General features: G+C 49.5%; 1 protein-coding gene across 2 annotated transcripts in view; it reads right to left on the bottom strand.

Moving 5' to 3' along the window:
- Positions 1–2,118: 2,118 nt before the first annotated feature.
- LOC143807397 (uncharacterized) overlaps positions 2,119–25,096 on the bottom strand; it is an 89,767-nt gene continuing 66,789 nt past the window's right edge. Inside the window, exons 4-11 of one of the 2 annotated variants that reach the window (XM_077288887.1) lie at positions 18,839–18,907; positions 18,612–18,725; positions 6,318–6,433; positions 6,186–6,241; positions 5,998–6,050; positions 4,969–5,096; positions 4,487–4,659; positions 2,119–2,264 (exon numbers count right to left, since the gene is read on the bottom strand). In XM_077288887.1, coding sequence (XP_077145002.1) covers positions 2,259–2,264; positions 4,487–4,659; positions 4,969–5,096; positions 5,998–6,050; positions 6,186–6,241; positions 6,318–6,433; positions 18,612–18,725; positions 18,839–18,907 — 715 coding nt within the window. In that variant the 3' untranslated portion in view covers positions 2,119–2,258. The remainder of the gene's footprint in view (positions 2,265–4,486; positions 4,660–4,968; positions 5,097–5,997; positions 6,051–6,185; positions 6,242–6,317; positions 6,434–18,611; positions 18,726–18,838; positions 18,908–25,096) is intronic. The other variant, XM_077288886.1, reaches the window with a different exon arrangement.

Genomic DNA, 25,096 nt, shown 5'->3' on the forward strand with positions numbered 1-25,096 from the left:
AATATTTGTGGGGGGCTGTCTATCCCTTGGGGATTTTCTCTGAGGCAAGATAGTTTTTCCGTTTCTCTAGGGGTATTTAGTCCTCCGGCTGTGACGAGGTGTCTAGGGAGTGACAGGAACATCCCACGGCTACTTCTAGTTGCGGTGTTAAGTTCAGGGTCCGCGGTCAGTACAGGTACCACCTTCTCCTGAGTACGTCTCATGCTGTTCCTAGGCCACCAGATCATAACAATTATCCCTGTACTGTGACATCACTGTGTATTATCCCTGTACTGCGACATCGCTGTGTGCAGTATCCCTGTACTGTTACATCACTGTGTGTATTATCCCTGTACTGTGACATCGCTGTGTGCATTATTAACCAGAGTGGAAGTGATTATTTTGATTATTATTATTAACTAGATGTTTCCAGCCAGCTAACGCTCTGCACGCTCATTGCTATCTAATTAACGCTGCTGGTGATTGTGTGGTGATGTGTTGGGGGGCGGGATTATGTGTGGTGATGGGGTGGGGGGGGGCGGGATTGTGTGTGGTAATGGGGTGGGGGGCAGGATTATGTGTGGTAATGTGGAGGGCGGGATTATGTGTGGTGATGTGGTGGGGGCGGAGCTACTGTGCAGGGGCGGGATTAGCAAGTAATCACGATGCCTCTTATATACTGTATATAATAACCAGGTCCCGGTAATTACATTATGTGTGGTAATGTGGTGGGGGGCGGGATTATGTGTGGTAATGTGGTGGTGGGGGGGCGGGATTGTGTGGTGATGTGGTGGGGGGCGGGATTATGTGTGGTGATGTGGTGGGGGGCGGGATTATGTGTGGTGATGTGGTGGGGGGAGGGATTGTGTGTGGTGATGGGGTGGGGGGAGGGATTGTGTGTGGTGATGGGGTGGGGGGGCGGGAGTGTGTGGTGATGGGGTGGGGGGGCGGGAGTGTGTGGTGATGGGGCGGGAGTGTGTGGTGATGGGGTGGGGGGGCGGGAGTGTGTGGTGATGGGGTGGGGGGGCGGGAGTGTGTGGTGATGGGGTGGGGGGGCGGGATTGTGTGGTGATGTGGAGGGCGGGGTTATGTGGTGGGGGGCGGGATTGTGTGGTAATGTGGAGGGCGGGATTATGTGGTGGGGGGCGGGATTATGTGTGGTGATGTAGTGGGGGGCAGGATTATGTGTGGTAATGTGGAGGGCGGGATTATGTGTGGTGATGTGGTGGGGGCGGGATTATGTGTGGTAATGTGGAGGGCGGGATTGTGGTGGTGGGCGGGATTATGTGTGGTGATGTGGGGGGGGGGCAGGATTATGTGTGGTAATGTGGAGGGCGGGATTATGTGTGGTGATGTGGTGAGGGGGCGGGATTATGTGGTGGGGGCGGGATTATGTGTGGTAATGTGGAGGGCGGGATTGTGGTGGGGGGCGGGATTATGTGTGGTGATGGGGTGGGGGGGCGGGATTATGTGTGGTGATGTGGTGGGGGCGGGATTGTGTGTGGTAATGTGGTGGGGGGCGGGATTGTGTGTGGTGATGTGGTGGGGGCGGGATTATGTGTGGTAATGTGGTGGGGGGCAGGATTATGTGTGGTGATGTGGTGGGGGCGGAGCTACTGTGCAGGGGCGGGATTAGCGAGTAATCACGATGCCTCTTATATACTGTATATAATAACCAGGTCCCGGTAATTACATTGTCACAAAGTGGATGAGTTCCAATGCACAAGGTCACACGGAGGCTCACTGCAAACACTGTCCATCACGTATAGGACGGCCTGGAACTTTCCTATAGACTTTGGACCACATTTAATAATGCAGTGCAATAATTGTTACAATGTATCCAGGCCGGACAATCCTCTGCGAGAAACACATCAGCACCAGAAACCTGTGTCCTGATAGTTTGCTACAATGTGTCAGTGCAGGTACGCTGTATCAGTGTGGGGTCCAGGCTGTTTAGTTCACAGAGGACTTTCTGGTCTGCATACATAGCAACAACCCTTCAGCTGTGAGCGGTATTAGATCTGTACAGGTCAATAAGGTTTCCATTCATTGACAGTAAGCAGAGGTTTTCAAAACATTAAGAACTAGAGATAGTAAGTCAAGTAGGAAATCTGAGAAGTTATCATCACACAATGATTAAGCTTCATCTTCAAAACACAGGACACCGGCCCTTTATTGAGTGCTGGATGGCGGGGGAGGAGTTGGCGGTTTAACATCATATTCTTTATGAAAATCACTGTGAGATTCAGGGAGGTCATTGACCAGAGAGGGCGCAATTCTCATATCTGCAGAGCAAATGGATGAAGACAGTCAGTAAAGTGTCAGCCATTCTCTGATACATTTGTGCCATTGTAAAGTGAAAGGGGGAGAAAGAGAAGAGGAGATGAATGAGAGGAGAGGAAAGAAGAGGAGAGGGGAGAGGAAAGGAAAGCAGAGGAAGAAAAGGAAAGAAGGGAAAGAGGGTAGAGGAAAAGAAAAAGTGGAGAGGAGAAGAAAGGAGAGGAAAGAAGGGAAAGATGGTAGAGTAAAGGAAAGAAGGGAAAGTGGGTAGAGGAAAGGAAAGAAGGGAAAGAGGGTAGAGGAAAGGTGAGAAGGGAAAGAGGGTAGAGGAAAGGAAAGAGTCGAGAGTAGAAGAAAGGAGAGGAAAGAAGGGAAAGAGGGTAGAGGAAAGGAAAGAGTCGAGAGTAGAAGAAAGGAGAGGAAAGAAGGGAAAGAGGGTAGAGGAAAGGAAAGAAGGGAAAGAGGGTAGAGGAAAGGAAAGAAGGGAAAGAGGGTAGAGGAGAGGAAAGAAGGGAAAGAGGGTAGAGGAAATGAAAGAAGGGAAAGAGGGTAGAGGAAAAGAAAGAAGGGAAAGAGGGTAGAGAAGAAGAAAGAAGTGAAAGAGGGTAGAGGAAAGGAAAGAGTGGAGAGGAGAAGAAAGAAGGGAAAGAGCGGGAAAGAGGGTAGAGGAGAAGAAAGAAGAGGAGGGGAAAGAAGGTAGAGGAAAGAAGAGGAAAGGAAAGAGTGGAGAAGAGAATAAAGAAGAGGAGAGGAAAGAAGGGAAAGAGAGGAGAGGAAAGAAGAGGGAAGAAGGTAAAGAGGGAAGAGGAAATGAAAGTAGAGGGGAAAAGAAGAGAGGAGGAGAGGAGAGGAAAGAAGGGAAAGAGGGTAGAGGAAAGAAGAGGAAAGGAAAGAGTGGAGGGGAGAAGAAAGAAGAGGAGAGGAAAGAAGGGATGAAAGAAGGGAAAGAGAGGAGAGGAGGCGAGGAAAGAAGGGAAAGAGGGTAGAGGAAAGAAGAGATGAAAGAAGGGAAAGAGAGGAGAGGAGGAGAGGAAAGAAGGGAAAGAGGAGAGGAGGAGAGGAAAGAAGGGAAAGAGGGTAGAGGAAAGAAGAGGTAAGCAAAGAGTGAAGAGGAGGAGAAGAAATGTGTCCGATGGAGACAAATCCGGAGACGCTTCTGGCAGCTCCTGTGTAATCACCGACCAAAGACTTCCCCGATGTGCTCCATTAAGACAAGTCCGGAGACACTGCTGGCAGCTCCTGTGTAATCACCAACCAATGACGTCTCCGATGTGCTTGAAGGAGACAAGTCCGGCGACGCTGCCAGCAGTTCATGTGTCATCACCGACCAATGATGTTCCCGATGGAGACAAGTCCAGAGACACTGCCGCAGCTCCTGTGTAATCACCGACCAATGACGTCTCCGATGTGCTCGATGTAGACAAGTCCGGAGACACTGCAGCCACGGGAGCAGGTTTAGGTCACACAGGCGGCTCACAGTAGTAAAAGGAACATGTGACCTGGGAGTGTAGTCCAAAAAAGAGCTTTTGGGACACTTTGAAGAAATCCATGGATCCATGACAAAATCAGTGTAACGTAGAGCTGTTAGTGCACCTGGAGTGAAGACTAGATGGCTCTGGCTACCGGACATTATGCCATACACAATAATCCCGGTAGAAGGACTGGTGTGATGCTCCCTCGTGAAGCATCATGTTGCCAACGTGGTCTCCAGACCAATCCCGGCTATCATTGCATCCAAGACAAAAGTGAGAGTCATGACTGAAGAGGACAGACCTCCATTCCTGTCTTGCTCTGCACCATAATGGCCTGTGGGAGCGAGCGGTGGTGTGCAGTTAATGGACTCCTGTAGTTGAACGTCCGGCTCGTAGCCCCTTGTCATGCAGACGCCTCCTGATAGTATTGGGGGGGGGGGGGGGGGGGCATAATGTCTGATAGCCGGACCGCTCTGATCTCCAGGTGAAATAACAGCCCGGCATTTGGTGATTGGAGCCAGTGGTGCGGCCATTTCTCCTAAGTGTTCCACAAGCCTTTCAAGCATGTCACCCCCAAGCCACATGTTACTGTGAGCAGATTCCATGGCCTAAACCTCCTCCTGTGACTGCAGTGTCTCCGGACTTGTCTCCATCGAGGACATAAAGGAGGTCATTGGTCTCCATCATCCACCACTTCTCCTGCACAGCAGATCACAACTAACAGAAGATACTCACTGTCTCCTAAATCCTCTTACCCCATAGAAGAATTCCACCAGGCCCCATCCTCTACCCCCGGTGCCCGTCCTGAAGGTGGCGATACATTCATGGGTGATCCCAATAGGTTTCAATGAAGAGCTTAGAGAAGGAGTGTAAACAAAGGGGCTGCTCTTGGGGTCCAAAGTCGCCGAAACGTCAAATGTCTGACCTCCTGGAGAAAGAGAAACTGGTGAATAAGATGATTGACAGCTGTGATTGCCCCGTACTGACACATCGCAGGGCACCGGTTGTGATTACTCCGTACTGATACATCGCAGGGCACCGGCTGTGATTACCCTGTACTGACACATAGCAGGACACCGGCTGTGATTGCCCTGTACTGACACATAGCAGGACACCGGCTGTGACTGCCCCGTACTGACACATCGCAGGGCACCGGCTGCCCGTACTGACACATCGCAGGGCACCGGCTGCCCGTACTGACACATCGCAGGGAACCGGCTGTGATAATTGAACTCACCAGCCATGAATCGGACCTGATAATCCTTCTTAATGTCGCGGTCCTCGGCCAGGTTAGAGAGGTGAGCGTCAGACCATTCAATGCCCGCCTTCTCTCCACCAGGAAAAAACACGTAACCTAAGATAAAACTGAGACAAAGTATCAACTGGAGCTTCCTAAAAAGACAGAACAGGGGGCAGGAGATACAACAAGGGGGTCAACTGTCACAACATGAGGTAAGTATCCTACACGGGGGAAAGTGTCACAACATGGAGCAAGCATTACAACACAAGGGGTAAGTATCACAACAGAAGGGGCAAGTATCACAACACAAGGGGCAAATGTCACAACATGGAGCAAGTATTACAACCCAAGGGGAAAGTATCAACACAGGGGGCAAGTATCACAACACAAGGGGCAAGTATCACAACACAAGGGGCAAGTGTTACAACATGGAGCAAGTATTACAATACGGGGCAAGTATCACAACACAAGGGGTAAGTATCACAACACAAGGGGCAAGTGTCACAACATGGAGCAAGTATTATAACATGGGGCATGTATCACAACACAAGGGGCAAGTGTCACAACATGGAGCAAGTATTACAACATGGGGCAAGTATCACAACACAAGCAGGAAGTATCACAACACAGGGGGCTAGTATCACAAAATAGAGGACAAGTATTACAACATGGGGAGCAAGTATCACAACACGGGGGGCAAGTATCACAACACGGGGGGCAAGAATGAGAACATAAGGCCACAATGTATCAGTGCAGGTAAATATATTAGTCTGGTGTCCGGAGTGTTTGTCTCACAGGGATTGTCTACACTGGATGGAATTTTAACAGACCCTCAACTGTGTGAGCAGGACTAGGTATGGACGGCTTGTCAGCAGCCTCAGGATGTGAAAAAGAAAGGCAAAGCTCATTCTCAGCTTTATCTACATGCTCAGAGCCTCCTGTAACATGAGTGTAATCAGAGAGGATTTGCGTGCTGGTGGGCAGTGGCGGTGCTGGGGGTCTCTATGATCAGTGACCATTACTTACTGTCTGGTGCTCTTGTGAAAGCTGACGATATTCAGGTGTATGGACGTCCCATCCTAGAGAACAGAGGAAGAACTGCTAAGATAAAAGTGCCAGAAATCTGCTGTACCTGCTGCCAGCACATTTATTACGTGTTTTCCAATTCTGGGGGTTCACTTGACAAAGGGACGTGGCCTATATATAACACTCACCTCAAAATGTATCAAAAACATGACGTATCTGTGGAAATCTGACCAGTTCCTCAAGCCTGCAGGAGAGGAGAACGAGGTCACATGGTCTGCACTGCGCGCTATGCATACACGTGCTGAGGATGGTGAACGTACCGTAGGCATGGCTGCGGATCCCGCTCATGGACATCCGGCGCTCTTCATCTCCACTGATCGCCACCTCAGCTTGGAGGGTTCCCCACTGCTCATAGCGGGAGCTCTCCTCTTTAGTTCTGCAATGATGCAACAAATAAGACAATGAAAGTGACAGTAGCTGCACGACTCTTGTCACCTCCCATCGCTGCACTCCTTCTAACCAACTCCTCACTGCGCTCCTTCTACCCACCTACCCCTTACTGCGCTCTTTCTAACAACCAACTCGCTGCCTCCCCTCATAGCGCTCCATCTAACCACTTACTCCTCGTTGTCTCTCCGTCGTAGCGCTCATTCTAACCACCTCTCCCATGCGGTCTTCGTCTCGTTGCACTTCTTCTCACCACCTCCACCCCGCTGCGCTCCTTCTCACCACCTCCACCTTGCAGATTTCATTCTAACCCAATCTCCCCTCACTGCCTATCCCTTTGCTGCGCTCCTTCTCATCACCTACACCTCACTGAAAGCCTTCTCATAACCTCCCTCTCGCTGTAATCCTTCTCAGCACCTCCCCCTAGCTGCACTCCTTCTCTCCACCTCCTCCTTGCTATGCTCCTTCTAACTACTTCCCACTAGCTGCACTCCTTTTCACCACCTCCCCCTCACTGTGCACCTAACTACCTCCCCCTCACAGCACTCCTTCTAACCACCTCCCGCTCGCTACGCTCCTTCTAAACATCACTCCCTCGCTACACTCCTTCCAACCACCTCCCTCTCGATGCGCTCCTTATACCTACCTCCCACTCTTTGAGCTTCTTCTAACGATCTCCCCCTCACTGCACTCATTCTATCCAACTTGCCCTTGATGCGCTCCTTCTACTCATCTCCCTCTCGATGCTCTCCTTTTACCTACCTCTCCCTCGATGACCTCCTTCACATCACCTCACCTTGCTGCACTCCTTCTCACCACTTGCACCTCACTGTGCTCCTTCTTACTACCTCTCCTCCTTGCACTCCTTCTCACCATCTCACCTTTGCAGCGCTCCTACTAAGCACCTCAAAAATGATGCCTCCTTCTCGCAGCGCTCCTTCTAACTACCTCCCTCTTGCTGAGCTCCTCTACACATCCCTCTCGCTGCACTTTCTCACCACCTCCCCCTTGCTGCGCTCCTTCTCACCACCTCCCACTTACAGCTCTCCATCTAACCACGTGATCCTCACTGCCTTCTCCTTTCTTTGTTCCTTCTCATCCCCTCCCCCTCGCTGCGCTCCTTCTCATTCCCTCCCCCTCGCTGTGATCCTCACGACCTCCCCCTCTGCGCCCCTTCACACCACCTCCCCCTCTCTGTGATACTTCTAGACACCTTCCCCTTGTTGTTTCTCCCTCAAAGCACTCCTTCTAACCACCTATCCCATGCTGCTTACTTCTCACTGCAATGCTTCTCATCATCTCCCCCTCACTGTGCTCCTTCTCATTACCTCCCACTTACAGCTTTCCTTCTAACCACGTCCCCCTCACTGCCTTCTCCTTGCTTTGCTCCTTCTCATCACCTCCCCCTCGCTGTGCTTCATCTCATCACCTCCCCCTCGCTGCACTCCTTCTCATGACCTCCCCCTCGCTGCGCTCCTTCTCACGACTTCCCCCTCACTGCGCTCCTTCTCACCACCTTCCACTCTGTGATCATTCTAGACACCTCCCCCTCGCTGCCTCTGCACTCCTTCTAACCACCCCCTCGCTGCCTCCCCTCATTGCGCTCCTTCTCATCACCACCCCCATGTGGCATCCTTTTCGCTGCACTCCTTCTCATCACCTCCCTAATGCTGCGCTCTTTTTCACCACCTCCCCATGGCAGCTCTCCTTCTAGCCACCTCCCCCTTGCTGTGTTCCTTCTAACTATTTCCCCCTTGCTGTTCTCCTTCTCACCACCTCCCTCTCACTGTGATCCTTCTCTCCATCTACCCCTCGCTGCTCTCCTTCTCTCCACCTTCCCTTTGCTACGCTCATTCTAACGACCTAGCTTCACTTCTTTTCACCAACTCCCTGTCACAGCATTCTTCAAATCACCTCCCCCTCGCTACGCTTCTTCTAACCACCCCCTCGCAGAGCTTCCTCTAAACACCTCCCCTCTATGTGCTCCTTCTAACCACCTCCTGCTTGCTGCGCTCCTTCTACCCACCTTCACCTCGATTGGCTCCTTCTACCCACCGCCCTCTTGACGTGCTCTTTCTACCTACCTCCCCTTCCCTAGGCTCCTTCTCACCACCTAACGCTCACTGTGCTCCTTCTCATCACCTTCCCTCGCTGCGCTTCTTCTCACTACCTAACCGTTGCAGCACTCCTTCTAACCACCTCCCCTTGCAGAGCCCCTCTACACCTCCCTCTCCCTGTGCTCCTTCTCAAAAACCCCTTCGCTGCACTTCTACTAACTACCTCCTCCTTGCTGAGCTCTTTCTAACCAATTCCCTCTCGCCGAGCTCCTTCTAACCACCTCCCGCTTGATGAGCTCCTCTACACCTCCCTCTCGATTCGCTCCTTCTCACCACCTCCCCTCTCTGTGATCCTTCTCCCCACCTCCCCCTCTTTGCCTCCCCTCACTTCACTTCTTCTCACCACCTCCCCCTCTCTGTGCTCCTTCTCACCACCTCCTTCTGTGATCATTTTTACCACCTTTCCTTTCCCTCACTGCCTTAACCTTGCTGCGCTTCTTCTAACCACCTCCTCACTGCCTCCCCTTCTGTTCGCTTTGCTCCTTCTCACCACCTAACCCCTGAAGCACTCCTAACCACCTCCCACTTGTTAAGCTCCTCTACACCTCCCTTTGGATGTGCTCCTTCTCATCACATCCCCACTCTGTGATCCTTCTCACTCTCTCCCACCTCGTTGCCTCCCCTCGCTGCACTCCTTCTCACCAGTTCCCCTTTGCTACATTCATTCTAACCACCTCTCTCTCACTGCACTCCTTCTAAACACGTCTCCCTCACTGCGCTCCTTCTCACCACCTCCCCCTACTGTGATCCTTCTAACCACCTTCTACTCGCTGCTTCAACCTTGCTGTGCTTTTTCTAACCAAAACCCCTTGCAACTTCCATCTCCTTCAAACCAATTCCTCCTCATTGTCTCCCCTCGTAGCGTTCATTCTAACCACCTCCTCCATGCTGCCTCCTTCTCACTGCACTTCTCACCACCTCCAGCTCACGATCTCCTTCTAACCACCTGTCCCTTGCTGCCTTCCCCTTGCTGTGCTCCTTCTCATTACCATGCCTTTGCTGCGCTCCTTCTCATCACCTTTCCCTTGCTGTAATCCTTCTATTTCCCCCTAGCTGTGCTGCTTCTCACCATCTCCCTCTTGCTGTGACCATTCTCTCCACCTCCCCCTCGCTGCGCTCCTTCTCTCCAGTTCCCCCTTGTTGTGCTCCTTCTAAAAAACTCCCCCAGCTGCTCTCCTGTTCACCACCTCCCCCTCACTGTGCTCCTTCTAACTACCTCCCCTCCCTGGCTCCTTCTAACCACCTCCCCCTCACAGCACTCCCATTAATCACCTCCCCTACGCTGCATCCATCTAGCTGCGCTTCTTCTAAGCACCTCCCCCTCACAGCGATCTTAACCACTTAGGTTCAGGCTTTTAGGTTCACATTGCGTTAATGGGTGTCCACTAGCGGACTCCGTTACATGGCGCAATTGTAGCAATTAACCATTGACCACAATGTGCTATCGGGTCGCTAACGCATGCCATTTTTGGCATGCGCTAGCGATGTCCCGTTATTTTCGAACGGACCTCGAATGCTGCTTCCCTTTTGGGACATTGCGTTAGCACAATAAGCTAGCGTATGCGCTAAACGGATTGCCCTAACGCAATGTGAACCTTTACCCCTCACTGCCTCCACCTTCCCTTCACTGCGCTCCTTCTCACCACCTCCATCTTACTGCACTCCTTCTCTTCACCTCCCCCTCGCTGATCCTTCTAACAATTTCCCCTCTCTGTTATCCCTCTCACCACCTCCCCCTCGTTGCACTCCTTCTCACCATTTCCCCATTTCTGCATTCCTTCTAACCACCTCACCTTCACTGCCTCCCCCTCACTGCACTCCTTATAAACACCTTTCCATCACTGTGCTCCTTCTCACGACCTCCCTCTCGCTGTGCTCCTTCTCACCACCTCCCCCTCTATGCTGCACTTCTTCTAACCATCACCCCTCACTGCCTCCCCCTCGTCGCGATCCTTCTAACCATTTCTCTCCTCATTGTCTCCCCCTCACTGTGCTCCTTCGGCCAACCTCCCGCTTGTTGTGCACCTTCTCATCACCTAACCCTTACAGAACTACAACTAATCACCTACTGCTTGCTGAGCTCCTTTACACCATCCTCTTGATGCGCTCCTTCTCACCACCTCCCCCACTCTGTGATCCTTCTCAGCATCTCCCCTTCATTGCCTCCCCTCACTGCACTCCTTCTCACCACCACCCCTTTGCTGCATTCCTTCTAACCACCTCCCACTAGCTTCACTCCTTCTAAACATCTCTCCCTCGCTGCGCTCCTTCTCACCACCTCTCCCTCACTGCGCTCCTTCTCTCCACCTCCCCCTTGCTAACTCTTACTAATTACCTCCTCCTAAAAGCACTCCTTTTCCCTTGCTGTGATCCTTCTCACCACCTCCCCCTTGCTGTGATCCTTCTAACCTCTTCCCACTCATTGTGCTCCATCTAATCACCTTCCACTTGCTGACTCCTCCTAGCTACACTCCTCACCACCTCCCCCTCGCTGTGCTCCTGTTAAACACCTACCCCTCGCTACACTCCTTCTAATCACCTCCTCCTCGCAGCACTCTTTTTAACAACCTCACCCTCACTGAGCTCCTCTATACCTCCCTCTCGCCGAACTTCTCTACACTACCCTGTAGCTGCGCTTCTCTACACAGCCTCCCCTTCGATATGCACCTTCTCACCACCTTCCCCTCACTGCGCTCCTCCTCTACTTCTCTTGTTGAACTACTTCCCAGTACCACCCTTTCTCTGAGCTCCTTCTCATCAAATCTTCCTCATTGCGCTCCTTCTTGCCATCTCTCCTCACTGCGCTTCTTTTCACCACCTCACCCTTGCAGTGCTTTTACTAAGCACCTCAAAAACCCTGACTCCTTCTCGTAGCATCTCTTCTAACCACCTCTCCCTCGCTGTGCTCATCTACACATCCCTCTCGCTGTGCTTCTTCTCACCGCCTCCCCCTCGCTGAGCTCCTCTTCACCAGCTCCCCCTGCCTGTGCTCCTTGTCTACACCCAGGTATGGACTGGGGCTGAAATTCAGCCCTGGCATTTGAAATCACACAGGCCCATATTGTCCCCGTCCCCATGAACCGGATGGGAATTATTACTAATATTACCCTGGATGGAGGAAAGGAAGATTTTCTACAAGACCAATATTTCTAATGATACCCGTGGCCTGCTGGGGTAAGTGATGGAGTCAACAACTTTGTGCGCCGTCACAACTCTTAACAGTATGGGTAGCAGACAAGGCATCCCATGACCAAACAGGCCCTTCTGGCATTTGCCAAGTGGCCATTCCGGCCCTGTCTACACCTCAATATCGCTATGTTCCTTCTCACCACCTCCCTCCTTACTTTGCTCCTTCTCCCCACCATCACCTCGCTGTGCTCCTTCTCACCAGCTCCTCCTCATTGCCTCCCCCTCCAAGCACTCTTTCTAACCACCTCCCCCATGCGGACTCCTTGTCGTTGTACTCCTTTTCACTATCTCGTCTCACTGCGGTCCTTCTCTTTACCTTCCCCTTGCAGCTCAACTTCTAACCACCTCCTCCTTACTGCCTTCCCTGTCATGATCTCAATGGCAAGAGAACATAGCATAAGCATATATAGGAACTAGCTCTTGGAAGATGGGAACTGAGCTGACCATGAACTAAACCTAACGCACAACTAGCAGTGGCCGGGTAGCATGCCTACGTTGATTCTAGATGCCCAGCCCAGCCGGAGGACTAAATAAAGCTAGCAGAAGGAAATATTAGTCCTAGCTCACCTCTAGAGAAATACCCCGAAAGGAGACAGAGGCCCCCCACATGTATTGGCGGTGAGTTGAGATGAAATAACAAACGTAGTATGAAAATAGGTTTAGCAAATTTGAGGTCCACTTACTACATAGCAGAAGACAGAAAGGACACTTTCATGGTCAGCTGAAAACCCTATCAAAAATACCATCCAGAAATTACTTTAAAACTCTGGCATTAACTCATAACACCAGAGTGGCAATTCCCGTTCACAAGAGCTTTCCAGACACAGTAACGAAACTACAGCTGTGAACTGGAACAAAATGCAAAAACAAACATGGACAAGAGTCCAACTTATCTAGTAGTTGTCTAGGAGCAGGAACAAGCACAGAGAGGCTTCTGATAACATTGATGACCGGCAAGCAACTAACAGAGCAGCAAGGTTATATAGCGACTCCCACATCTTGATGGGAACAGGTGAACAGAGAAGATGAAGACACCAGTTCAATTCCACCAGTAGCCACCGGGGGAGCCCAGAATCCAAATTCACAACAGTACCCCCCCCTCAAGGAGGGGGCACCGAACCCTCACCAGAACCACCAGGGCGATCAGGATGGGCCCTATGAAAGGCACGAACCAGATCGGAGGCATGAACATCAGATGCATTCACCCAAGAATTATCCTCCTGGCCGTATCCCTTCCACTTGACCAGATACTGGAGTCTCCGTCTGGAAACACGAGAGTCCAAGATTTTCTCCACAACGTACTCCAACTCACCCTCAACCAACACCGGAGCAGGAGGCTCAACGGAAGGCACAACCGGTACCTCATACCTGCGCAATAATGACCGATGAAAAACGTTATGAATAGAAAAGGATGCAGGGAGGTCCAAACGGAAGGAAACAGGGTTAAGAATCTCCAATATCTTATACGGGCCGATAAACCGAGGCTTAAACTTAGGAGAAGAGACCCTCATAGGGACAAAACGAGAAGACAACCACACCAAATCCCCAACAGAAAGCCGAGGACCAACACGACGGTGGCGGTTGGCAAAAAGCTGAGTCTTCTCCTGGGACAACCTCAAATTGTCCACCACCTGCCCCCAGATCTGATGCAATCTCTCCACCACAGCATCCACTCCAGGACAATCCGAAGATTCCACCTGACCAGAGGAAAATCGAGGATGAAACCCCGAATTACAGAAAAACGGGGACACCAAAGTGGCAGAGCTGGCCCGATTATTGAGAGCGAACTCCGCCAATGGCAAAAAAGCAACCCAATCATCCTGGTCAGCAGACACAAAACACCTCAGATATGTCTCCAGGGTCTGATTAATCCGCTCGGTCTGGCCATTCGTCTGAGGATGGAAAGCGGACGAAAAAGATAACTCTATGCCCATCCTAGCACAGAATGCCCGCCAAAATCTAGACACGAATTGGGTCCCTCTGTCAGAAACGATATTCTCAGGAATACCATGCAAACGAACAACATTTTGAAAAAACAGAGGAACCAACTCGGAAGAAGAAGGTAACTTGGGCAGAGGAACCAAATGGACCATCTTAGAAAAACGGTCACACACCACCCAGATGACAGACATCTTCTGAGAAACAGGCAGATCTGAAATAAAATCCATCGAGATGTGCGTCCAAGGCCTCTTAGGAATAGGCAAGGGCAACAATAATCCACTAGCCCGAGAACAACAAGGCTTGGCCCGAGCACAAACGTCACAAGACTGCACAAAGCCTCGCACATCTCGTGACAGGGAAGGCCACCAGAAGGACCTTGCCACCAAATCCCTGGTACCAAAAATGCCAGGATGACCTGCCAACGCAGAAGAATGAACCTCAGAGATGACTCTACTGGTCCAATCATCAGGAACAAACAGTTTATCAGGTGGGCAACGATCAGGTCTCTCCGCCTGAAACTCCTGCAAGGCCCGCCGCAGGTCTGGAGAAACGGCTGACAATACCACTCCATCCTTAAGGATACCTGTGGGCTCAGAGTTACCAGGCGAGTCAGGCTCAAAACTCCTAGAAAGGGCATCCGCCTTAACATTCTTAGAACCCGGTAGGTATGACACCACAAAATTAAACCGAGAGAAAAATAATGACCAGCGCGCCTGTCTAGGATTCAGGCGCCTGGCGGTCTCAAGATAAATCAAATTTTTGTGGTCAGTCAATACCACCACCTGATGTCTGGCCCCCTCAAGCCAATGGCGCCACTCCTCAAAAGCCCACTTCATGGCCAAAAGCTCCCGATTCCCAACATCATAATTCCGCTCAGCGGGCGAAAATTTACGGGAAAAGAAGGCACAAGGCCTCATCACGGAGCAGTCAGAACTTTTCTGCGACAACACTGCCCCAGCTCCGATCTCAGAAGCGTCGACCTCAACCTGAAAAGGTAGAGCAACATCAGGCTGACGCAACACAGGGGCAGAGGAAAAACGGCGCTTAAGCTCCCGAAAGGCCTCCACAGCATCAGGGGACCAATCAGCAACATCAGCACCCTTCTTAGTCAAATCGGTCAATGGCTTAGCAATATCCGAAAAACCAGCAATAAATCGACGATAAAAGTTAGCAAAGCCCAAAAATTTCTGAAGACTCTTAAGAGAAGAGGGCTGCGTCCAATCACAAATAGCTTGAACCTTGACAGGATCCATTTCAATGGAAGAGGGGGAAAAAATATATCCCAAAAAGGAAATCCTCTGTACCCCAAAAACACACTTAGAACCCTTCACACACAAAGAATTAGACCGCAAAACCTGAAAAACCCTCCTGACTTGCTGGACATGAGAGTCCCAGTCATCCGAAAAAATCAGAATATCATCCAGATACACAATCATAAATTTATCCAAATAATCGCGAAAAATATCATGCATAAAGGACTGGAAAACTGACGGAGCATTAGAAAGACCAAAAGGCATCACTAAATACTCAAAGTGGCCCTCGGGCGTATTAAATGCGGTTTTCCACTCATCCCCCTGCCTGATTCGCACCAAATTATACGCCCCACGAAGGTCAATCTTAGAGAACCACTTGGCCCCCTTTATGCGAGCAAACAAATCAGTCAGCAACGGCAATGGGTATTGATATTTAACAGTGATTTTATTCAAAAGCCGATAATCAATACATGGTCTCAAAGAGCCGTCTTTTTTTGACACAAAGAAAAAACCGGCTCCTAAGGGAGATGACGATGGACGAATATGTCCCTTTTCCAAGGACTCCTTTATATATTCTCGCATAGCAGCATGTTCAGGCACAGACAGATTAAATAAACGACCCTTTGGGTATTTACTACCCGGGATTAAATCTATGGCACAATCGCACTCTCGGTGCGGAGGTAACGAACCAAGCTTGGATTCTTCAAAGACGTCACGATAGTCAGACAGGAACTCAGGAATTTCAGAGGGAATGGATGATGAAATGGAAACCACAGGTACATCCCCATGAGCCCCCTTACATCCCCAGCTCAACACAGACATAGCTCTCCAGTCGAGGACTGGGTTGTGAGATTGCAGCCAAGGCAATCCTAGCACCAAATCATCATGTAGATTATACAGCACCAGAAAGCGAATAATCTCCTGGTGATCCGGATTAATACGCATAGTTACTTGTGTCCAGTATTGTGGTTTATTATTAGCCAATGGGGTGGAGTCAATCCCCTTCAGAGGAATAGGAGTCTCCAAAGGCTCTAAATCATACCCACAGCGTTTGGCAAAGGACCAATCCATAAGACTCAAAGCGGCGCCAGAGTCGACATAGGCGTCCGTGGTAATAGATGACAAAGAGCAAATCAGGGTCACAGATAGAATAAATTTAGACGGTAAGGTGCAAATGGAAACAGATTTACCAAGCTTTTTAGTGCGCTTAGAGCATGCTGATATAACATGAGTAGAATCACCACAATAGAAACACAACCCATTTTTCCGTCTAAAATTCTGCCGCTCGCTTCGGGACAGAATTCTATCACACTGCATACTCTCTGGCGACTTCTCAGTGGACACCGCCAGATGGTGCACTGGTTTGCGCTCCCGCAAACGCCTATCGATCTGAATAGCCATTGTCATGGACTCATTCAGACCCGCAGGCACAGGGAACCCCACCATAACATCCTTAATGGCATCAGAGAGACCCTCTCTGAAAGTCGCCGCCAGGGCGCACTCATTCCACTGAGTAAGCACAGACCATTTACGGAATCTTTGGCAGTAAATTTCCGCTTCATCTTGCAACTGAGATAGGGACATCAAAGTTTTTTCTGCCTGAAGCTCCAAATGAGGTTCGTCATAAAGCAACCCCAAGGCCAGAAAAAACGCATCCACATTGAGCAACGCAGGATCCCCTGGTGTCAATGAAAAAGCCCAGTCTTGAGGGTCGCCCCGGAGCAAGGAAATCACAATCCTGACCTGCTGTGCAGGGTCTCCGGCAGAGCGAGATTTCAAAGACAAAAATAATTTGCAATTATTTCGAAAATTCTGAAACCCGGATCTATTCCCCGAGAAAAATTCCGGCAAAGGAATTCTCGGCTCAGATACAGGTGCATGACAAACAAAATCTTGCAAATTTTGTACCTTCGTGGCGAGATTATTCAAACCTGCAATTACACTCTGAAGATCCATTACAAACAGATGGACACAGAGCCATTCAAGGGTTAAGAGGAGGTAAGAAGCAGCTAGACAGCAATTAAGGGCTAGGCAGCAAAACTCTGAGGGGAAAAAAAAAAAAAAAAAAAAAATTTCCCTTCAACACTTCTTTTTCTCCTGCTTCAGCCCAAACAATTAACACTTTGTTGGCCGGTCAAACTGTCATGATCTCAATGGCAAGAGAACATAGCATAAGCATATATAGGAACTAGCTCTTGGAAGATGGGAACTGAGCTGACCATGAACTAAACCTAACGCACAACTAGCAGTGGCCGGGTAGCATGCCTACGTTGATTCTAGATGCCCAGCCCAGCCGGAGGACTAAATAAAGCTAGCAGAAGGAAATATTAGTCCTAGCTCACCTCTAGAGAAATACCCCGAAAGGAGACAGAGGCCCCCCACATGTATTGGCGGTGAGTTGAGATGAAATAACAAACGTAGTATGAAAATAGGTTTAGCAAATTTGAGGTCCACTTACTACATAGCAGAAGACAGAAAGGACACTTTCATGGTCAGCTGAAAACCCTATCAAAAATACCATCCAGAAATTACTTTAAAACTCTGGCATTAACTCATAACACCAGAGTGGCAATTCCCGTTCACAAGAGCTTTCCAGACACAGTAACGAAACTACAGCTGTGAACTGGAACAAAATGCAAAAACAAACATGGACAAGAGTCCAACTTATCTAGTAGTTGTCTAGGAGCAGGAACAAGCACAGAGAGGCTTCTGATAACATTGATGACCGGCAAGCAACTAACAGAGCAGCAAGGTTATATAGCGACTCCCACATCTTGATGGGAACAGGTGAACAGAGAAGATGAAGACACCAGTTCAATTCCACCAGTAGCCACCGGGGGAGCCCAGAATCCAAATTCACAACACTTCCCCTTGCTGTGCTCCTTCTCACATTCCCCTCTCTGCGCTCCTTCTCATCCCCTCCCGCTAGCTGCCCTGCTTTTCACAACCTCCCCCTCGCTGCGCTCCTTCTCACCACCTCCCCCTCTCTGTGATCTTCTAACCACCTTCTCCTCACTGCCTCCCCATTGCTGTGCTTCTTCTTACCACCTCCCCCTCTCTGTGATCCTTCTAACCACCTTCTCCTCACTGCCTCCCCATTGCTGTGCTTCTTCTTACCACCTCCCCCTCTCTGTGATCCTTCTAACCACCTTCTCCTCACTGCCTCCCCATTGCTGTGCTTCTTCTTACCACCTCCCCCTCTCTGTGATCCTTCTAACCACCTTCTCCTCACTGCCTCCCCATTGCTGTGCTTCTTCTTACCACCTCCCCCTCTCTGTGATCCTTCTAACCACCTTCTCCTCACTGCCTCCCCATTGCTGTGCTTCTTCTTACCACCTCCCCCTCTCTGTGATCCTTCTAACCACCTTCTCCTCACTGCCTCCCCATTGCTGTGCTTCTTCTCACCACCTCCCCCTCTCTGTGATCCTTCTAACCACCTTCTCCTCACTACCTCCCCATTGCTGTGCTTCTTCTAACCATCCCTCATTTGCTGCCTCGCCTTCCTTGCGTTCCTTCTAACCACTTCCCCCTCATTGCCTCCCCTCGGAGCGCTCCTTCTAACCACCTCCCCCATGATGCCTCCTTCTTGCCACCTCCCCCTCACTGCACTCCTTCTCACTACCGCCTCCCCACTGCCCACCTTCTAGCCGTCCTCTTTGCTTCTTACTTTTTTACAATGGCTAAAAATTCCTTGGTCAGCGGCTCCATGGCCATTGCGTCTGCGGCCGTGCTGGGATGAAAGTCGTAATCAAAGTCAAAAACATCTGTGGCGTTTGTCCAGCTGTGAATGAGACACAAAGTGAGTGAATGTGACATCTGAAATAAATTGGGGCTATGCTGAGATTAGTAGTTCACCAGATTATGTCCTACTGTTAACACAAACACTTCACGTACAGCATTGTGAATCGTACGTGGACGTTCTTGCCATTGTCTTCACTGTCACTGTGTCGGAATGGCCCCTTCCTAAAAATCAGAGCATGAAAGAGAAAGCATATTATACTTACTGTGGCTTCATTATAAATATTAGAGTGCGGGGTCAACAGTCATGTCATTATCATAGGGTGGGGTCAACAGTCAGGTCATTATCATAGGGTGAGGTGAGCAGTCATCTCATTATCAAGGGGTGAGGTCAGCAGTCATCTCATTATCAGAGGGTGAGGTTAGCAGTCATCTCATTATCAGAGGGTGAGATGAGCAGTCATCTCATTATCAAACGGTGAGGTCAGCAGTCATCTCCTAAGAGGGCGAGGTCAAAAGTCTTCTCATTATCAGAGGGCGGGGTCATCAGTCATCTCATTCTCAGAGGGTGGGGTAAACAGTTATCTCATTATCGGAGGGTGGGTTCAGCGGTCAACTTATTATCAGAGGGTGGGGTCATTAGTCATCTCATTATCAGAGGGTGAGGTCAGCAGTCAACTCATTACTAGAGGGTGGGGTCAACAGTCTTCTCATTATCAGAGGGCAGGGTCAACAGTAATCTCATTATCAGAGGGTGGGGTCAACAGTAATCTCATTATCGGAGGGTGGGGTCAACAGTAATCTCATTATCGGAGGAAGGGTTCAGCAGTCATCTCATTCTCAGAGGGTGGGGTCAACAGTAATCTCATTATCAGAGGGTGGGTTCAGCAGTCATCTCATTATCAGACGGTGAGGTCAACAGTCATCTCATTCTGTGATGGTGAGGTCAGCAGTCACCTCATTATCAGAGAGGTGGGTCACCGGTCTTCTCACTATCAGAGGGCGGGGTCAACAGTAATCTCATTATTGGAGGGTGGGTTCCGCAGCCACCTCATTATCAGAGGGTGAGGTCAACAGTCATCTCATTATTAAAGAGTGAGGTCAACAGTTATCTCACTACCAGAGGGTGAGGTCAGCAGTCATCTCATTATCAGAGGGTGGGGTCAACAGTCATCTCATTATCAGAGGGTGGGGACAGTGTTATGACCCCAATGGCGAGGGTCTCAGAGGAACGTGGAAGTCTGCAGAGTACAAAAATCCAGCTCATAGGGCAGTGGTAACTGGGTTGACCATATATCTACTCCTAACGCCAACACTATAAGTAGCCGGGGATCATTCCTACGTTGATTCTAGATGACACGCGCCAGCCGGAGAATCTAGCTACCCCTAGTAGAGGAAAACAAAGACCTTTCTTGCCTCCAGAGAAGGGGACCCCAAAGCTGGATAGAAGCCCCCCACAAATAATGACGGTTAGGTAAGAGGAAATGACAAACACAGAAATGAACCAGGTTTAGCACAGAGAGGCCCGCTTACTGATAGCAGAATAAAGAAAGGTAACTTATATGGTCAACAAAAACCCTATCAAAATCCACACTGGAAATTCAAGAACCCCCGAACCGTCTAACGGTCCGGGGGGAGAACACCAGCCTCCCTAGAGCTTCCAGCAAAGGTCAGGATATAGATTTAGAACAAGCTGGACAAAAATACAAAACCAAAACAAATAGCAAAAAGCAAAAGGCAGACTTAGCTGATATAACTGGAACCAGGATCAGTAGACAAGAGCACAGCAGACTAGCTCTGATAACTACGTTGCCAGGCATTGAACTGAAGGTCCAGGGAGCTTATATAGCAACACCCCTAACTAACGACCCAGGTGCGGATAAAAGGAATGACAGAAAAACCAGAGTCAAAAAACTAGTAACCACTAGAGGGAGCAAAAAGCAAATTCACAACAGTACCCCCCCCTTAGTGAGGGGTCACCGAACCCTCACCACGACCACCAGGGCGATCAGGATGAGCGGCATGAAAGGCACGAACTAAATCGGCCGCATGAACATCAGAGGCGACCACCCAGGAATTATCCTCCTGACCATAGCCCTTCCACTTGACCAGGTACTGAAGCCTCCGCCTGGAGAGGCGAGAATCCAAGATCTTCTCCACCACGTACTCCAACTCGCCCTCAACCAACACCGGAGCAGGAGGCTCAGCAGAAGGAACTACAGGCACAATGTACCGCCGCAACAAGGACCTATGAAATACATTGTGAATAGCAAACGACACAGGAAGATCCAGACAAAAAGATACAGGATTAAGGATTTCCAATATCTTGTAAGGCCCAATAAAACGAGGTTTAAATTTGGGAGAGGAGACCTTCATAGGAACAAAGCGGGAAGAAAGCCATACCAAATCCCCAACGCGTAGTCGGGGACCCACACCGCGGCGGCGGTTGGCAAAGCGCAGAGTCTTCTCCTGTGACAACTTCAAGTTGTCCACCACATGATTCCAGATCTGCTGCAACCTATCCACCACAGAATCCACCCCAGGACAGTCAGAAGGCTCCACATGACCCGAAGAAAAGCGAGGATGGAAACCAGAGTTGCAGAAAAAAGGCGAAACCAAGGTGGCGGAACTAGCCCGATTATTAAGGGCAAACTCAGCCAACGGCAAGAATGTCACCCAATCGTCCTGATCAGCAGAGACAAAACACCTCAAATAAGCCTCCAAAGTCTGATTGGTTCGCTCCGTCTGTCCATTAGTCTGAGGATGGAAAGCAGACGAAAACGACAAATCAATGCCCATCCTACTACAAAAGGATCGCCAGAACCTGGAAACGAACTGGGATCCTCTGTCTGACACAATATTCTCAGGGATGCCGTGCAAACGAACCACGTTCTGGAAAAACACAGGAACCAGATCGGAAGAGGAAGGCAGCTTAGGCAAAGGAACCAAATGGACCATCTTGGAGAAGCGATCACATATCACCCAGATAACAGACATGCCCTGAGATAGCGGAAGATCAGAAATGAAATCCATGGAGATATGTGTCCAAGGTCTCTTCGGAACAGGCAAGGGCAAGAGCAAACCGCTGGCACGAGAACAGCAAGGCTTAGCTCGAGCACAAGTCCCACAGGACTGCACAAATGACCGCACATCCCTTGACAAGGAAGGCCACCAAAAGGACCTGGCCACCAGATCTCTGGTGCCAAAAATTCCCGGGTGACCTGCCAACACCGAGGAATGAACCTCGGAAATGACTCTGCTGGTCCACTTATCCGGGACAAACAGTCTGTCAGGTGGACAAGACTCAGGCCTATCAGCCTGAAATCTCTGCAACACACGTCGCAGATCCGGAGAAATAGCTGACAAGATAACTCCATCTTTAAGAATACCAACAGGATCAGCGACTCCAGGAGCATCAGGCACAAAGCTCCTAGAAAGAGCATCGGCCTTCACATTCTTTGAACCTGGTAAATACGAGACAACAAAATCAAAGCGGGAGAAAAACAATGACCAGCGGGCCTGTCTCGGATTAAGGCGTTTAGCAGACTCGAGATACATCAGATTTTTGTGATCAGTCAAGACCACCACACGATGCTTAGCACCCTCGAGCCAATGACGCCACTCCTCAAATGCCCATTTCATGGCCAACAACTCCCGATTGCCCACATCATAATTTCGCTCGGCAGGTGAAAACTTCCTAGAGAAAAAGGCACAAGGTTTCATAACAGAGCAACCAGGGCCTCTCTGCGACAAAACGGCCCCTGCCCCAATCTCCGAAGCATCCACCTCAACCTGAAAGGGAAGTGAGACATCAGGCTGGCACAAAACAGGCGCCGAAGTAAACCGGCGTTTCAACTCCTGGAAAGCCTCCACGGCAGCAGGAGCCCAGTTAGCTACATCGGAGCCCTTCTTGGTCATATCCGTCAAAGGTTTCACAATGCTAGAAAAATTAGCGATAAAACGACGGTAGAAGTTAGCGAAGCCCAAGAACTTCTGAAGACTCTTAACTGACGAGGGCTGAGTCCAATCAAGAATAGCTCGGACCTTGACTGGGTCCATCTCCACAGCAGAAGGGGAAAAAATGAACCCCAAAAAGGGAACCTTCTGTACACCAAAGAGACACTTTGAGCCCTTGACAAACAAAGAATTTTCACGCAAAATTTTAAAGACCAACCTGACCTGCTCCACATGCGAATCCCAATTATCAGAAAAAACCAAAATATCATCCAGATAAACAATCAAAAATTTATCCAGATACTTCCGGAAAATGTCATGCATAAAGGACTGAAAAACTGAAGGCGCATTGGAGAGCCCAAAAGGCATCACCAAGTACTCAAAATGACCTTCGGGCGTATTGAATGCGGTTTTCCATTCATCACCTTGCTTAATGCGCACAAGGTTGTACGCACCACGAAGGTCTATCTTGGTGAACCACTTGGCACCCTTAATCCGGGCAAACAAGTCAGACAACAGCGGCAAAGGATACTGAAATTTGACAGTGATCTTATTTAAAAGCCGATAATCAATACAAGGTCTCAAAGATCCGTCCTTTTTTGCCACAAAAAAGAATCCCGCACCAAGAGGAGAAGAAGACGGACGAATATGTCCTTTCTCCAGAGACTCCTTGATATATGAACGCATAGCGGTATGTTCAGGTACCGACAGATTAAACAGTCTTCCCTTAGGAAATTTACTGCCTGGGATCAAATCTATAGCACAGTCACAGTCCCTATGAGGAGGCAGTGCACTGGACTCCGACTCACTGAAGACATCCTGATAATCAGACAAATACTCCGGAACTTCCGAAGGCGTAGAAGAAGCAATAGACACAGGCAGGGAATCCCCATGAATACCACGACAGCCCCAACTTGAGACTGACATAGCCTTCCAGTCCAGGACTGGATTATGAGTCTGTAACCATGGCAGCCCTAAAACAACCAAATCATGCATTTTATGTAAAACCAGGAAACGTATCACCTCGCGGTGTTCAGGAGTCATGCACATGGTAACCTGTGTCCAATACTGCGGTTTATTTGCTGCCAATGGTGTAGCATCAATACCCCTAAGAGGAATAGGATTTTCTAATGGTTCAAGAGTAAAACCACAGCGCTTAGCAAATGAGAGATCCATGAGACTCAGGGCAGCACCTGAATCTACAAACGCCATGACAGGATAAGATGACAGTGAGCAAATCAAAGTTACAGACAGAATAAATTTAGGTTGCAAATTACCAACGGTGACAGGACTAACAACCTTAGCTATACGTTTAGAGCATGCTGAGATAACATGTGTAGAATCACCACAGTAGTAGCACAAGCCATTCCGGCGTCTACGAATTTTCCGCTCATTTCTAGTCAGGATTCTATCACATTGCATTAAATCAGGTGTCTGTTCAGACAACACCATGAGGGAATTTGCAGTTTAGCGCTCCCGCAACCGCCGGTCAATTTGAATAGCCAGTGCCATAGTATCATTCAGACCTGTGGGAATGGGAAAACCCACCATAACATTCTTAATGGCTTCAGAAAGGCCATTTCTAAAATTAGCGGCCAGTGCACACTCGTTCCAATGTGTCAGCACGGACCATTTCCGAAATTTTTGGCAATACACTTCAGCCTCGTCCTGCCCCTGAGACATAGCAAGCAAGGCCTTTTCCGCCTGAATCTCAAGATTGGGTTCCTCATAAAGTAAACCGAGCGCCAGAAAAAACGCATCAAGATCAGCCAATGCCGGATCTCCTGGCGCCAGCGAAAAAGCCCAATCCTGAGGGTCGCCCCGTAAGAACGAAATAACAATTTTTACTTGCTGAGCAGAATCTCCAGATGAACAGGGTCTCAGGGACAAAAACAATTTACAATTATTCACGAAATTCCTAAACTTAAACCTGTCTCCGGAAAACAGTTCAGGAATCGGTATTTTAGGTTCTGACCTAGGATTTCTGATAACATAGTCTTGTATGCCCTGCACACGAGTAGCCAGCTGGTCCACACTTGTAAACAAGGTCTGGACATTCATGTCTGCAGCAAGCATAGCCACTCTGAGGTAAAGGGGAAGAAGAAAAAAAAAAAAAAAACTCAGAATCTTCTTTCTTATAATCCCTCTTCTGCAATGCATTAAACATTTAATCAAGGCCTGGCAAACTGTTATGACCCCAATGGCGAGGGTCTCAGAGGAACGTGGAAGTCTGCAGAGTACAAAAATCCAGCTCATAGGGCAGTGGTAACTGGGTTGACCATATATCTACTCCTAACGCCAACACTAGAAGTAGCCGGGGATCATTCCTACGTTGATTCTAGATGACACGCGCCAGCCGGAGAATCTAGCTACCCCTAGTAGAGGAAAACAAAGACCTTTCTTGCCTCCAGAGAAGGGGACCCCAAAGCTGGATAGAAGCCCCCCACAAATAATGACGGT

Source organism: Ranitomeya variabilis, chromosome 2 (assembly GCF_051348905.1).
Source record: "Ranitomeya variabilis isolate aRanVar5 chromosome 2, aRanVar5.hap1, whole genome shotgun sequence".
Lineage (NCBI taxonomy): Eukaryota > Metazoa > Chordata > Amphibia > Anura > Dendrobatidae > Ranitomeya > Ranitomeya variabilis.